Here is a 14887-nt window from a genome sequence, read left to right as displayed (position 1 = left end):
AATTAATATCCCCACGCTAAAAGGCATGCAGTCTCAGAATTCACAGGACTGACTGTGTCTCTGTACAGATAATGCTTCACATAGATGTGCTGGGTGACGTGGAGAAAGATGTTGCAGTAAGCCATGCTAGGTCGGTTTGCTTTATAATATTTATTAAATAGTGGTGGTTTTTCTTTTAAGATGCCTACTAACTTGGAAGCAGATCCAGGGGAGAGGGGAAAGCAGATGCTTGATTGGATTTTGCATTCAAGTCTAAAACTATGTTCTCAAAATCCCACCGTAGCAGCCCTCTAAGTGTGGCAGGACCTGAATTTCATTACACATCTCCCTCCTTGGCCTGAGAGTCCCTGGGCACCTGCAGGGACAGTTCTCAGCATGCACGGGAGTGCCCGAGCCTGCACAGCTTAGGTGCCTAGTTCCCGGATCCAGCAAGTAGGTGGAGCAGCACCCATATCCCCTTAGGGGTCTGATTCAGCAGGTGAGCTAAACCACATCGACAAGATTTGGCCCCATCTGCAAGAAAATGTCAGCTTTTTAGCTTTCCACAGGAGGAAAGATATATTTTTTTTCTCTGATTTATGATGACGTACAGGTTAGCAGGGTCTCTGAGACAGCGAGCTCGGCAGGTTGGGTGCCCAAATCTCCCATCTCTCGGGGCAGTGCACCAAGGGAGCTTGGGTGGAGGCACCTTCCACCCCTCCCTTTGCAGCTGCTCTGCTGCAGAAAGGAATGCAATCTCTAGGCTATTACATAAAGCTGGGTGTGGGCCCTCTCCTCTGGTCACCTTCGCCAAGCAACCTGCCCAGGTCTTTGAGGGCAAGGTGAGGGGTGTCTGCCCGCAGCAGGGTGGTTGGGATCCTGCTGGGCAGCCCTGCTGCTGGGGCTCTGGTGCCCGATCTCTGCAAAAAGAAAGCTGCTGAGGCATTTCTTGCTGCAGGCATGTTCTGAAGCTTCTCAGCTAGCACACAGCTCTTTTTGGGGAGCTATTCTAATGTCCCTAATTCCCTCCCATCCCTTGCATTGGGAACCCAAGTATCTAGTTCAGTGTTTTACACATTATTTGAAGGATAGACAAAGTCCTTTTAATGCTGGTTAACATCCAGGGAGAAGCTATTTCTTGGGATTTACTTAAGTGTTTAAAGTCATGAACAAAACTGCTCAGACAGAAAGTAAGATTATTATTTAGGGCTGTTAGGCTTAGGTCATGACTGGGGAGATGTCCAGGCACATATAGCTGGCGCTTTGAGTCCAGAAACTGCTTCTGTCCACTGGATAGATAAAACCATACAATCATTTAGGTTGGAAAAGACCTCTAATATCATCAGGTTCAACCATCAGATACTGTATGGGAAGCCAGGGTCTGGCAGATACACATTGCAGGCTGCCTGAGTTACTCAGGTTTGCAAGTAATGAACATCTGAATCCATCTAACTAGTATGGTTAACAGCTTGCAAGCTAAAGGTTGTTCAAAGGAAGGCTGGAATAAATGTTTAATAGATACTGGTATGTAGAAGACAGGTGTGAAAAAAAAAGGTATTGGCAAAGACAGAGAAAAGGGGTAATGTGGAGAGATGAGAAATTGCTGCAAGAGAGGGAAGAAGAGGAACATACTTGAAAAGCAAAGTGATTTCTTCCAAGCTGGACCTAAGGTGGCAGCTCTACAAGTCAGGGTGTCAGGTAGACACCTGTGACCCACTGATTTTAGTGGATTTTTGATTTTAGTGGCCCCCTCTTGGGGCCATAAGCAGTGATAAGCATGCCTGTCCACCTAGAATCAACAAACTCGGTGTCTGGCTAAAATATTTCAGTTTCATTTCTTGAGTTGTGAAGGAAATCCAGTAGTGATGCAGCAGCTGGATTTCTTTTTTTGTTTGTTTACACCGAGACTGTTTGCAATGGATTTCACTTGCATGGTTTTTCAAATATAAGCTTGTGTAGTAATTTTGCCCCGATTGAATTTACTCTCAGCAGATCCAGCTCCGAGGACTGCTGTCCTGGGCTACTTGCGGCTCACACAGGGGAAGCAGTGTTTGTGTAATGTATTTGTGTCTTCCCTCAATCATACGAGCTAGTATCAAATTCACATGCTGGCTAGCTTCCAAAAAGAGAGGGAGATGGCTCTTTAAAGACTCCTTCATAAAAATAAAAAGTCTGTTCTCTTTTTAAAATTAAAAATTGATTTATAACAAGTTGAAAAGGGTTGCTTTTGTCCTCTAAAAATGATAAAGATAGTGCTTGGAACAATGACTGAGAACACTCTATAAGATGTTTCTTACAAAACAGTGACTGATCAGAAGAGTGAGGATAGGAATAAAATAAAAAACCCTCATGAATATGTATGAAGTCAGTAGAACCCTGCTTTGATTTGAAATATTGGTGGTCTCTTTTTTTTCCCATTTCCAGTACCTATGGTAGATTTACATGGGTAATTTCTATCAATGCTAATGGGGATTATAATGTAAATCCCCCATGCCTCAATGGGAAAATAGACCCTTTGGTTTTCCATCAGGAGGCTGAGTGCCTGCGTGCTTTCATTAGGGTTGTATTATATTGCAACAGGGAAGACGGACAGGTATTTACTGATAGAATTGGCTTTGTCCAATTTTTACACGTAATTCAGCACAACGCAGTGTCTTTGTTAAGAAGACAACAAAAGCCACCAGCCCCGTCTCCCACTGTAGGCTTTTCAGATATCATTTCCAGAGGCCTGCTAAAGGACTGGGTTTTGATGAGGAAGGAGGCTGGGCCTTATCCCAAGGAACTTACCCTAAGGAACTTGTTAGTCTCAGCAGAGAAGAGAGGAAGCACCGGACAAGCCTGGAGGAAGGAATAACGAGGATTTCCGTACTAAGTATTTCTCTTATTAATAAAAATCTCCTAATTTTCTGGGCCCCCGTGTTTCTGAGATGCTGATAGTCCCTTTCTGCAGTACGTGCGTGTCCTACTGAAGAGTGCAGAGCTCAGCTGGTGCTGTTAAATTTGAAAGTAGTCGTGAACCTCACATCTGCTTTAAAAGCCTACATTAACAAATAGGTGAAAGGATGTTGGTGGAGCCAAGTTCAGGGATTCTGAGTAATCTGCAAAGCCAAAGATAACATTATTTTTTTTTCCTCCTATGTACTTGTTACAATGAGCTAAACATGTTATGGACCATTGAAAATATAAAATCCTATCCATGCCCCAAGGAGCTTTCAGTGTGAGTAGACAGGGTACAAAGGAAGGATGATTTCAAACTAGGCAGGGTTGTGCTGAGTCAGTAATCTGGTTTTGTTTTAATATGAGGCTCTCAGCCTGTTTTCCAGATTGCTTTTTACTTTTAGAAGTTGTTATAGTTACAGCTGTAACCTTGAAGAAGAAAAGCCGGCGGAACCATTACATTCACATTTATTAGATTCTCAGAGATTCTTAAAATGCTCCATTTATCCTAATGCAGTGTGAACGGTTCTTGTCCATGCATTTTGTTGTCCGTGGATTACTAAATTTGCAGTAGTGGGGACAATCAAAACAGGTGAGGAAAGGAGGAGAGTGGTACCCAGAAGACACGAGCAACCTTTAAGTGACGTGTCAGTTTAGCTTTGGAAGTAACTCACCTCTGGGAGAAAAAAGCACTGGCTTTCTTAAGTCTGATAAATGACACGTAAGGTCTGACAGACTGAATGGGACAAGGAATAAGTACCTGGGAAGGGAATTTTGAGGAATGAGGGGCACGTTGGAAGAACTAAGAAAGGGTGGGATCAGCCTAGCAGTGGCCAGATTTTCAGCCATTGAAAATGAGGGTTGAAGTCAGAGGATGTGCGTGAGTCTGACCTCAGTGGAGCCCTGATGAAAAGAATGCAAACCAAACCCAGAAAGGTATTAATAAACCCGTTTGGCTTCAGAGGAAAGCAAAAGTAATAATGAAAAATGGAAGGGTTTACGAGCGAAGATTAAATGAGTTGCTTATGTTCGCTTTAGCTAAGTAATGATAAAAGGGCACCTGATAACTGTCAGGATATGGAAGAAAAAGGGAAACACGCTCTCTGAAGTCCACCGCATGTGACACCAAGGGAGATGATTTTTGTTAGATCCATTTGTGTGTGTCTTCACAAAATGAGCATCCCTCCTCTTGCATGCTTTGATGAGCAGTAAAACAGCCATCAATTTAAATGACACCGAGCGCCTTCTGAAACGAAGGGAGGTGTGTTCCATCTGGCCTCAGCTGCAAGCAGGCGCTGCTAGGTGTTTGGTTGGATTTTGTATTTTTTATTGGCAATATTAAAGCATATAGTATTTTAAACTAAAGCACGGGATGTAACTGTTCAGGTAAAGCTGGAGAACTCTGAACTCTTACAGCCTAATTCAAGACCTACGGTGCCGAACTCTCGGAAGGCAAGGCAGGTAACAACAGCATTTGCAAAGTATGTGAATTTAGTTAAACAGTAGTAAGAATTACTAGAAAAGGGTAATCTGTTGAACTACTATATTAATCTTCAAGGAGAAACTATGGAAAACCCATCCCATAGGTCAGAGTGCTGGAAAACATGCCCCAGAAAACAATTCCACGCTAGCAAACAGAGGAGGAAATCTGAAAGCTTTTCTTGCTGGTGATTTTTTTTCTATTCTGTTTTTTTTTTTTTTTTCCATTTTGTTTTGGTTTGTTGTTTCTTTTTTTTTTCTTTGTGTGCGTGTCTCATTCTCTGAATAGAGGATTTTATTTTCATTCTCAATTCTTCGTGTGGCAAAGAATCGCATGTAACATTCAAGCAGTTTAAACATCCGTAGGCCCTCATTTAATGTGCAGTATAAACCTTTATTACGCAGCCTGTCTTCATTCTTTGTAAGGCTGCTCTGGGAGATGGGCTTTTTTGTGTGTGATAAAGTGAGTGTGTTTATAATGAGGTTTGGTGCTATTGTTATTCAAGATGAACTAGCCTAACAATAGAGAGCCCTGCTGTGAGGAGTGCATTGTATTCACGCTCCGAGCAGTCTTCTCCAGCCCATGTACCATTGCATCCTTTACTATATATAATTGCGCGTGCTAGTAATTGGGTAAAACTTAGCATCCTCTTCCTCTTAAAAGGGACCACGCTGAAAATGATTTGCTCTCTTGCTTTGGATCTAATTTCACGACCAGGTGTAGTGATAACAGTTTCGGAATCCCGCTGGTATTTTTTGTTTGCATGGGTTTGTAGGGGTTCTGTCGCCTCTCACGTATTTCCTTCCTCTCTCTTTCAGGAGAAATCCCAATGGTGAATTCATCAGTTGGACCAAGCTGCTGCACGTGCAATTGCCAGTCAACTCTACAGGCTATCCTTCAAGAGCTCAAGACCATGAGGAAATTGATGCAGATTCAAGCAGGTACAAAGACTGGTCCCATCCATCTGTGTCCATGTCTAGCATCTTCTTGTTAGGAAAAATAGTCTGTTAAGACAGAAATCTATCTGGACATTCAGCAAAACCTGGGCAACCTGGACTGTTTCTTTTTGGTTGGTTGGTTGGGTTTTGACACGTTGTTCAAAGTCAAATTTTCACAGGCTCTGTGGAAGCGTAATTTTTACTTTTACTGTAACGTGGGATGTGAACTTGTAAGAACCTTTTGAAGCTGAATTACAAAAATAACAATGCGGTTAGACACTCTACTAGTGGGAGATGAGTAGGTGGGTTAATACTCCACCACTAACCCTGGTTTGTGTGGATTTGTTCAGAGGTGCCAAATGCTACTTTGTCTGTTATTACCTAGTCCACTAATCTTAGGGAAGATAAACAAAACCAAAACAAGTTTGGAAGACAACCCAAAGTTACGGGATAGCACTTCTTCATTCAAAGGTCTTGCAAGTTGCAGTTCTGCAATAGCCTAAGCTGAGCTAGCTGCTGCGTCTTGTGGCCTCCACCCTTCTTCAGCCTGGTCTACCATTTCCTGTACTAAGCTATTTCTACTAGCTGAACTAGCTGAAATCTGTTCACTGGGGAAGACTTTGGGGACTAGGTTTCTGCTAGGTTAGGAGCTGAAACAGAACAGTGCAGAGCTAGAAGAGCACTAGAGCCAGCGAGATAATGAGACTGGCAGCTGGGAGTTAGGTGGGTGATTGTAGGCTGCCATGAAGCTCACAGCCTCTGTGCTTCATAAATGGTGGTGTTAATACTAATGAGGAGTTGGAGGCATTGGAGATTTTTCAGCTGAGCTCCCCATCCATTGTGAGCGATAGGGAGTGGATCCATGGAGGTTTTTCTTACAGCAGCTGGTTAACAACCCTGTAAGAAAAGAGAGCATTGAGCAATTACCTGAAATATGGGTGGAGTGAAGGGCTGACTAAACTCCTTGTATCCACAGTGTGTAGTGCTTCAGTGAGCTAAGGGGAGGATCAGGCAGGTTTTGTAATATCTCTTGATGCAAATGAAAATGATTTTCAAAAAGTCATCAATTTACAAAGTACACGAAGGCCCAGTTTTACAATATTTTCTGGGATAGGGATTTCTTTACACAGTTGTGCTGATTTTATTGAAATTACGTGCATGATTAAAAATTACTTGTGGAGTTGATGCCAGAAGAGCTGGCTCCTCAATAGCAGGAACATTTCTTATTCATTATGTATTTACAATATAAAAACCTTGTTAATTAGTGAATCTCTTGATGAAAAGACCAGGTTCATAGTTTCTGGCGTGCATAGGAAAAAATGGTTTTGCAGAGAAAAAAGTAAAAGTTTGGTATTTTTGTTGATAAAAGAAAAAATGGAAAATGCAAATGTATATGTGAAAGTGTAATCACTTATTTTGGTATTCACGCACCCTTCTGTCTAAATGATAAACTATAAACTAGAGCACTATGAGTCCTTACTAGAAATTAAATACCACAGAAATAATTTAATAAACAGTATCAGAAGGTTTGTTTTTTTTCCCTGAGTTTTGTAGGTGAGAACCCTTAGTAGTTTACTTGTAGCTTGAATGATCTTGATTTGCATGTGGTGAAACATAGATGTCTAGCACTTTAGTAGGTTTTTTTGGTTTTCCTCTTGATCTTATTAAGTATTAATACAAGTCATTGTATCTGCATGGTGTTCTGCTGGAGGACTCGGTCATGTTGATACGGGTTCAGGATTGGTGCCTTCATTTATACAAATGACAGTGGATATTAGAAAATGCAAAATATCAATAATTATAAAATACAGTCTCTTGGGTTTCAAATGTAATACATGAACTGTCAGTTTCTGTGTATGAGCAAAACAAACTGATCCAACTTGGGGTTCGTTTTTTTTTCCTAGAAATTAAACTATTGAATAGTGTTTTCACTCATTCTTGACATAATGGTACTTGAAATGTTCTTGCTGAGCTAATTAACTTGGTGACTACATTCAGAAAAATAACTGTAATTGCATTAGCTCTTGTGTTATTTTATCAAGAAAAGATGCTCAAAGACAATGAGATTCTCAGTCATTCAAGAGCATACAAATTAATCGTTGCTTGAGCCTTTTATGTCACTAACCACCCAGTGGACACTAGGAGGAAGAGCCACGTATTCCTGATTTTCCAAAAACTGTTCATCGATATGTCTTGAAATTCCTCATAGTGGAGCTCAGTGTCATTATCCCCATTGTACAGATTGGAAAATTATGCAAAGGTGATAAAATGTAACTGTTCCACATGCACAAACAGCACTGAAAACTGTACCATTTATCCAGAAGATGAGTTCAGTATGCCTGTAGTTTAATGGTGTGTCTGTGTGGTTATGCATGTTTCTTTGTCTATAAATTTAATTCATTACTTTTTTTTCATTCAGTTGGAACTCAAAACAGACAGCAGCCTCCTGTTCCTCTGATTTGTGCACAAAAGTCGACAATATCAAGAAAGAGGAATAAAAAGAAAAAACTACCCCTCAAAACTGTTGAACCAATTACCATGAATAAGAAAACCAGCACTGCAGAGAATGAAAAGAAGCTGTCAGTAAACTCTGAAAGATCAAATCTGCAAGCAGTTGAACCTCCCCTAAATTCAGAAACCCCTGTTTCAGGATTTGGAATTATCCTTGAATCAACTTCATCAGATGTAAGTTATATTTCAGTACATTGAATCACATGTGTTTAAAGCGCTAATTTGGGAGAATCTGTACTCATGTCAGCTTGAAATGGATTTCCTCTTCTTGCAAGAATAAACAAGAAAGACTTGGGTAGATTTGATGGAGGCAGTAGAGTTCAACATGGAGAGGGCTGATTAAAAAAAATTGGGTGGTTTTTTTTTTGTTGTTGTTTTTTTTTTGTTTTCCATCTTTCATGAACATGAAGTTTGGTCTTGAATTCAAGGCTTCCTGTTGTCTGAGCTTGCAGTGGAAAATTGTTTTTCTTTACCTGTCCTGTTGCCAAGAGCCACCATGAGATCAGGAGCTGTGGAAAGTGCTCTGTGTATAACGATTCACAACCCTGTTATTTGTTGATTAATTCAAGTAGTCCACACATAAGCCCTTATCCTGCCTAGATGTGCTTCACTGAATGCCTGGCTGGTTCTGCTGACCTCAGAGGGCTCCTCGCCTTCGTAAAGTTCATACCTGTCTTTGAATTGGGTTCTTCAGTCTTCCTTGCTGTGGCTGCTAGATAAAGGCCTTGGCACTGTTGATGATGTCCCTGTGATTAAAGGGGCCCAAATTTGCTGCTTTTAAAACATGTACTTGTCACATATAAAATGGCAGTAAGCATATTTTCTTGATTCACATAACATGTATGCATTGATAGAAATTACATGAATCTGGTGGCTGATTGGCTTTGTTTAATGACCAAACAGATGTAGTCTGAACAGTTCACTGATGAGTAAACTGATCATTAATTTCTCTAATACATTTTTAATTTTGAGAAGGCAGTTTCCAATTTCCTAAGTACTGTGAGATAGAAAAACATAATTAAATTCAGTATCAATAAGCGTAAATGAAAACAATGCTGCAGATAATGTTCTACCTTTCTGAAAGTGGGAACTAATAATAAAAGAGAGTAGTCATGATAATTCAGTTATATAGATGCAAGCCACACCACTAATTAGATTGCAGTCTCATGCCATAGAGTCTGTGTGGTGATATAAAGTAACTAGTTTGATGCTTTTTCAAAGCTTTTGTTGTATGATGCTTAATAATGTCTGAAGGAATGTGTTTGGGGAGGGACTTGTAATTTAGCTCCAATACGTGATTTCTGCTTGTAATTTGTCTTCACTTGTGGCACTCTTTTCAGTTTGAAACACAGTTTTGAAAACAGTTTTGTACTTGCAATGGAATTTAATTTGGCCTTATGAATGTGTTTCATTGCTGGACACAATCCTTTGTAGGTGCCAATTTGAACTTAAAAAAAGAACAGAAAGCATGTGGTTCATAAATCAGATCTTCATCTGCCCTCCCGTGCTTTGGCCCCCGTTTGCCACAGCAGTTGTTTGAATACATTTACAGAGCCAGAACCCCAAGACAAACAAATTGATTTTGTTTTGCCTTTGGAAAGAAAACAGTCGAGTTCTGAAAACAGATATATTTAACAGTGAAAATAAAATGTGACCTTAAACATTTTGAAAAGGCTAAATAAAGTCATTTCTTTCAGACTGAATGGTGGTATTATGTTTTTCTATTTAGTCCTAAGCATCTCTAGCGTGCTCACAACCAGCATGTCTGAGTGCTTAAAGAAACTGAAAGACATTTTACACTGCACCATAAATTAGCATTCTCTTTACAATATTGCATGCGTTGTGGGTCATACACGAATGCTGCTGCCGCTGTTATTTTTCCAACATTTATTGAACTTTAAGACGATCACAGAATCATAGAACACCCTGAGCTGGAAGGGACCCCCAGAGATCATCGACTCCAACTCCTGACTCCACACAGGACCACCCAAAAACCAGCCCATGTGTCTGAGGGCGGTGTCCAAACACTTTTTGAACTCTGTCAGGCTTGGTGCTGTGCCCACTGTCCTGGGGACCCTGTCCCAGTGCCCGACCACCTCTGGGTGCAGAACCTTTCCCTAACCCCCAGCCTGACCCTCCCCTGTCCCAGCTCCATGCCGTTCCCTCGGGTCCTGTCACTGTCCCCAGAGAGCAGAGCTCAGCACCTGCCCCTCCGCTCCCCTCGTGAGGGAGCTGCAGGCCGCCATGAGGCCTCCCCTCGGCCTGCTCTGCTCAGGGCTGAACACACCAAGGGACCTGAGTCACTCAGTCTTGTCCTCTAGACACTACCCCATCTTTGTAGCACTTTGGGCACTCTCTAACAGTTTTATGTCCTTTTTATACTGTGGCACCCAAACCCACACACAGAGCTCGAGGTGAGGCCGCCCCAGTGCAGAGCAGAGCAGGACAATCCCTCCCCTTGCCCAGCTGGCCATGCCATGCCTGTGGCACCCCAGGGTGCTGTTGGCCCTCCTGGCTGCCAGGGCACACTGCTGGCTGTGTTCAGCTTGCTGTCAACATCTCAAATGAAGATTTCAGCTTCATTTATATAAAAATGGGGCTACGTGACCCAAACCAGTGCAGTTAGTTGAGATTTGCTAAGATGAAACACTGCTGCTTATGGAGATGGAAAAAGTCTGCATTTGGCTCAGTGAGGTCAACCCTTAATCTGGCCCACAAATCAGATAACCCATTTTTTAAACGTAATGATCTGTTACTAGATAAATTTTCTTGTGTTTGTTTTACTGTTAGGAGATTTCATTTATAATCTAATCATTTCTAATCTAAATAGTACGACCTACTGAAACGTCTAGGATTAACTCTAATTCGCTACCTGCTAATTCTAGCATTGGTATTCAGCTTTTATTTATTTCATTGTACAGGAGTAGTTTACACACCAGTTTCTTATGCCAGGATCATTATAACAAATGCTTTTCCTTTTGAGAAATCACATTCTAAATGATCATCACGTTCAATTAGATACTGATTGTCTTGGATTGAAAAATAATTTGCTACTAAAGGAAACCAAGAATTGGTATTTTTCCCTCAAATTCTTTCACTTACATAGAAATTAATACATTTAATATAAAAAGATCAAAACTAAAACAATATTGACTCCTTTATGATGATGCAGAGGTGAGGTCTCAACTGTATTTTGCGGCTGTGTTAGTGAGAATGACTTGTCTGTTCTAGCCTGCTTGTATCATTGAGGTCATCTTAAATTGCTATTGTAAGACCCAAGACCAAAGTAGCAAAAATATGGTAGGATACCTTCATCACCATGACAACTACATTCTGGTTTTTGATTAACGTGAAGTAGAATTTTTCCCAAGTAGTAAACTTGGTCCACGTTTATTTACACTTGAAATTCTTTGTCACCAGAAACTTTAGAAGTAAAATATAAAATCCACCTACGTCAGATGATTGTCAAATAGAGTAACACGGACAAAAAACTTTTTGTCCTGAACAAGCTGAAAATATTATGCTTTTTTCTGACTTTTTCCTTACTATCTGCATATTTTAAGAATGTTCATCCTGGTTTCCAAAGGCAATGTGTGTGATCTTCAGTTTCATGTGTATCACACAATGTACATCGTGTATGCTTTGGAAGTACTGCTTGCTGTAACTCTCTTGATATTGATTTTAAAAATCCATGGGAAAAGAGTTACACAGCCAAATCCTTCTGCGAGTGGCAGCCATTTCTTCTATCTAGACTCAAGAAGTTTGCAGGTGATTTGATGCAGGCTGGCATTTGCTCTTGTTCTGTAAACATTTTTGAAAATACACCTTCGCTGGTGAATGTATTTTCATGCAAGGAAAAAAAAAAGAGCATGTCTTTAGGAACAAGGCTGTAATGTTGTTATTTTCTCCCATCATGACCACAGATTTTATTTTTTTATTTTTTTTACCCCTTTCCAACTTCCAGATAATATCTTAAAACATATATTCTTTTCGCGATGCATCTTCATTCTAGATATACAATTTTTCCATACAGGCACCTTGTGGAAGCATCGCGTGGTAGTCATAGAAGAAAATGCTATAAATGTTCATGTAATTTCTGATTTGTACAGACAGGGGCAGCAAAAAAACTCCCAGAGAGGGGACTTCCTCGAAGGCCTTTGTCTGCTTTGGCCCAAAGTGTGCTTGAGATGAGTCGTGTGTAATACAGCATGATTTTTCCTTCTTCAGCCCCTCCACCTCCCCTTCTGGAAGTAACATAAATCTCTGTGATTTATCACAGAGGGTTGTTGGTTGTTTTTGTTGTTTGCTTTTGTTTTGCGTTGAAATAATCTATGTATATGACATCATCCTGTTCTGAGGCTGCGTTTGGGGGATATGAAACTGAGGGAGAAGTAGCTAATCAGCAAGCACTGGCTACAGAGACAACCTCTAAGTCATCCTCTACTTTGCACGGGCTGTGTTTGCTCTAGAAGCCCTCTTGGGAAGCTGCGTGGAATGGACTGCTGGCCCTGCCGTTGTCCTTCCTGGAAGTGCCTGGCTGCCTCGCAGCACGCTAATCTGCATCATTTGGCAGTGAAACAGGTCCATAAAACAGGGAGATAAATGTCCAAAAAGCTTTGTATAGGAATATTGCTCCGGGATGATCCTCTGGTTTGTAATTAGTATCCAATATTGAAAGGTATCTCTTTTCTTTTTGTTAGCTGTACGCCTTGAAATAATGTCAGTGATTGTTAACTCTTACAGTGGCCAGACAGAAGTGTGATTATTTGATTTGCCTTTTAAGGTTCTCATTCACTGATGGGGTTTGATTTCAATGAAGTAGGTGCTGAATGGGATGCTGAATAGCTGGAAGAAGCTTCATGGTTTGATTATTTAAGTGATTGTAAATCTCGCCAGATGCATGATTGAAGTAAAATAATGTGTTTGAATGCTATTTTAATTAAAACATTCATCTTCTTTTGGTAGCCAGAAGTGCAACTTGCAGAAGGCTTTGACGTCTTCATGCCGAAATCTCAGCTGGACTCTATATTATCAAACTACACTCGCTCAGGAAGTCTGCTCTTTAGGAAGCTGGTCTGTGCATTTTTTGATGACAAGACTTTGGCTAACTCTTTACCAAATGGCAAAAGGAAAAGAGGGCTCAATGACAACCGAAAAGGACTAGACCAAAATATTGTGGGTGCAATAAAAGGTATGTTTTTGCTTACTTTTGTATGTGTAATTAGACCACGTTTGCAGCTAAGGAGAATGTAACGGGATTAGACTTCCTGACGTGCATTAGGTCTATTAGAATATGCAGTCTTATTTTTATTCCCTTTCATTCACTTGTTAAAAATAGATTCTACAGGGACAGCTTGTGTTAATTTTAAGCCAATGATCCCAGTTTCTGAAGTCAGGCTCTAAGGTTGGAATCTCAGTGTTCTGGTTAAGAATGCTTTTTTCTTGGATATCAGCGACACAAGGAAATGTTGAAAACATAATGACAGCGAAACTGTTCATCTTCAGTCAAAATTCTGAGGCTTCTCTACATCTGACTGTGTCTGCTCTGTAAATAGTTCAATAGTTGGTGGCTGGACTGGGGAGAGATAGGGGAAGATTTTACTGGGGCCAAGAGATGAGCTTGATGCTCATAAGAGCTGTGGTGGTTGAACTGGGAGCAAGTTTATTAGTTGGTGTGACCTTATGCCGGGTGTTTTGGTTAGCAATCACTGCTTTCCGGGTTCCAGAAGGAAATATCTACTGTCAAACACTGTGATCACAACATGTAAAGAGCTGGTATTACATCAGAGATTCTGGATTGGATTCCACTGTTTGGAAAACACTGTTTTGCCCAGACAAACTGTGGCTGCCCCGACCCTGGAGGTGTTCAAGACCAGGTTGGGTGGGGCTTTGGGCAACCTGATCTAGTGGGTAGCATCCCTGCCCATGGAAGTGGGGATGGAACTAGATGATCTTTAAGGTTCCTTCCAACCCAAGATGTTCTATGACTCTATGAAATTGCATATGGAAGAAAAATACCCGGGTTACGAAAAGGCTGTGTTGCAAAATAGGGCTTATTCTAGGGCCCTTGACTTGTCCTGAGGTCCAGATTGGTAATCTAGGACAAACAAGGCAATGAAAAGAACTTCTGTAATCACATTGGCAGCAAAAGGAGGCAGGGGAACCTTTTGCAGCCAGTGCTGTGTGTAGCTTCAGGCCCCCTCCCCATGCAAGAAAGACCTTGACATACTAGAGTGAGTCCGGTGGCTGGCCACCAGGACTATTGTAGGACTGAAACAGGTAAGTGGTGAAGCAGATATGCAAGGTGGCAAAGGAGAAGAGGCTGAGAGAACTGTTTCAGTCAGCCTGGAGAAGAGAAGGTTCAGGAGAAACCACATTGCTGTCCACAGCTACCTAGAGGGATGGCATAGAGAAGACGGAGTCAGACTCCTCTCAGAGGCACAAGAGGCATTGGACACAGGGGAAAATTTCAATGTGATGTAAGAAGATTTTTCAGCACGAGGGTGGTCAAACAGTGGAACGGGAGCTCAGAGAGGCTGCAGGATCTCCATCCCTGGAGGTATCCAGAATTTGACTGGACGTGGTCCAGAGCATCATGATCTACTTGGGTGTGCTTCAAGCATCAGGTTGGACATGGAGACGTCCAGGAGTCCCTTTCAACCTGTGCAATGCTGTAATAAAGTGGTTATGTCATAGTGCTAATGCATCTTGCAGACTTTCTGGCAGGCTTTCTTTCAGTTCTGCCTATAATTAGGGTTCAATTATAAACACTACCTGTTTTTCTAGAGATCAATAATCTGTGAAAATTTGCAGTTGAATTCACTCCATCTGTATCTCATTCTTCCCTAAAAGCTTTAATAAATAAGTTAAGTGGAAGAGAAAGGAGTTCAAAATTACTTAAAAGAAATAAAATAAAATACTTGGAGTGGCACTGTTGTAAGAAAAAAATGTTTCTGAGTTGATGCAGTGGCACTATTAAAATAGCAGTCGTCACCCACTGCAGAGATCAGTGTTTGTCAGTAGCTGAGCTCATGTTGCCAGC

At 41.2% G+C, this 14887-nt stretch overlaps 1 protein-coding gene across 3 annotated transcripts in view; it reads left to right on the top strand.

Moving 5' to 3' along the window:
• BEND7 (BEN domain containing 7) overlaps window positions 1-14887 on the top strand; it is a 46207-nt gene that overhangs the window by 14934 nt on the left and 16386 nt on the right. For all 3 annotated transcript variants that reach the window (XM_032205935.1, XM_032205925.1, XM_032205945.1), the window contains exons 4-6: window positions 5215-5337; window positions 7754-8019; window positions 12811-13036. In XM_032205935.1, the coding sequence (XP_032061826.1) occupies window positions 5215-5337; window positions 7754-8019; window positions 12811-13036 (615 nt within the window). The remainder of the gene's footprint in view (window positions 1-5214; window positions 5338-7753; window positions 8020-12810; window positions 13037-14887) is intronic.

This window comes from Aythya fuligula, chromosome 1, assembly GCF_009819795.1.
Source record: "Aythya fuligula isolate bAytFul2 chromosome 1, bAytFul2.pri, whole genome shotgun sequence".
Taxonomy (NCBI): domain Eukaryota; kingdom Metazoa; phylum Chordata; class Aves; order Anseriformes; family Anatidae; genus Aythya; species Aythya fuligula.
Note: the sequence above shows the minus strand (reverse complement) of the source record. Positions and strands in the feature narration are given on the sequence as shown.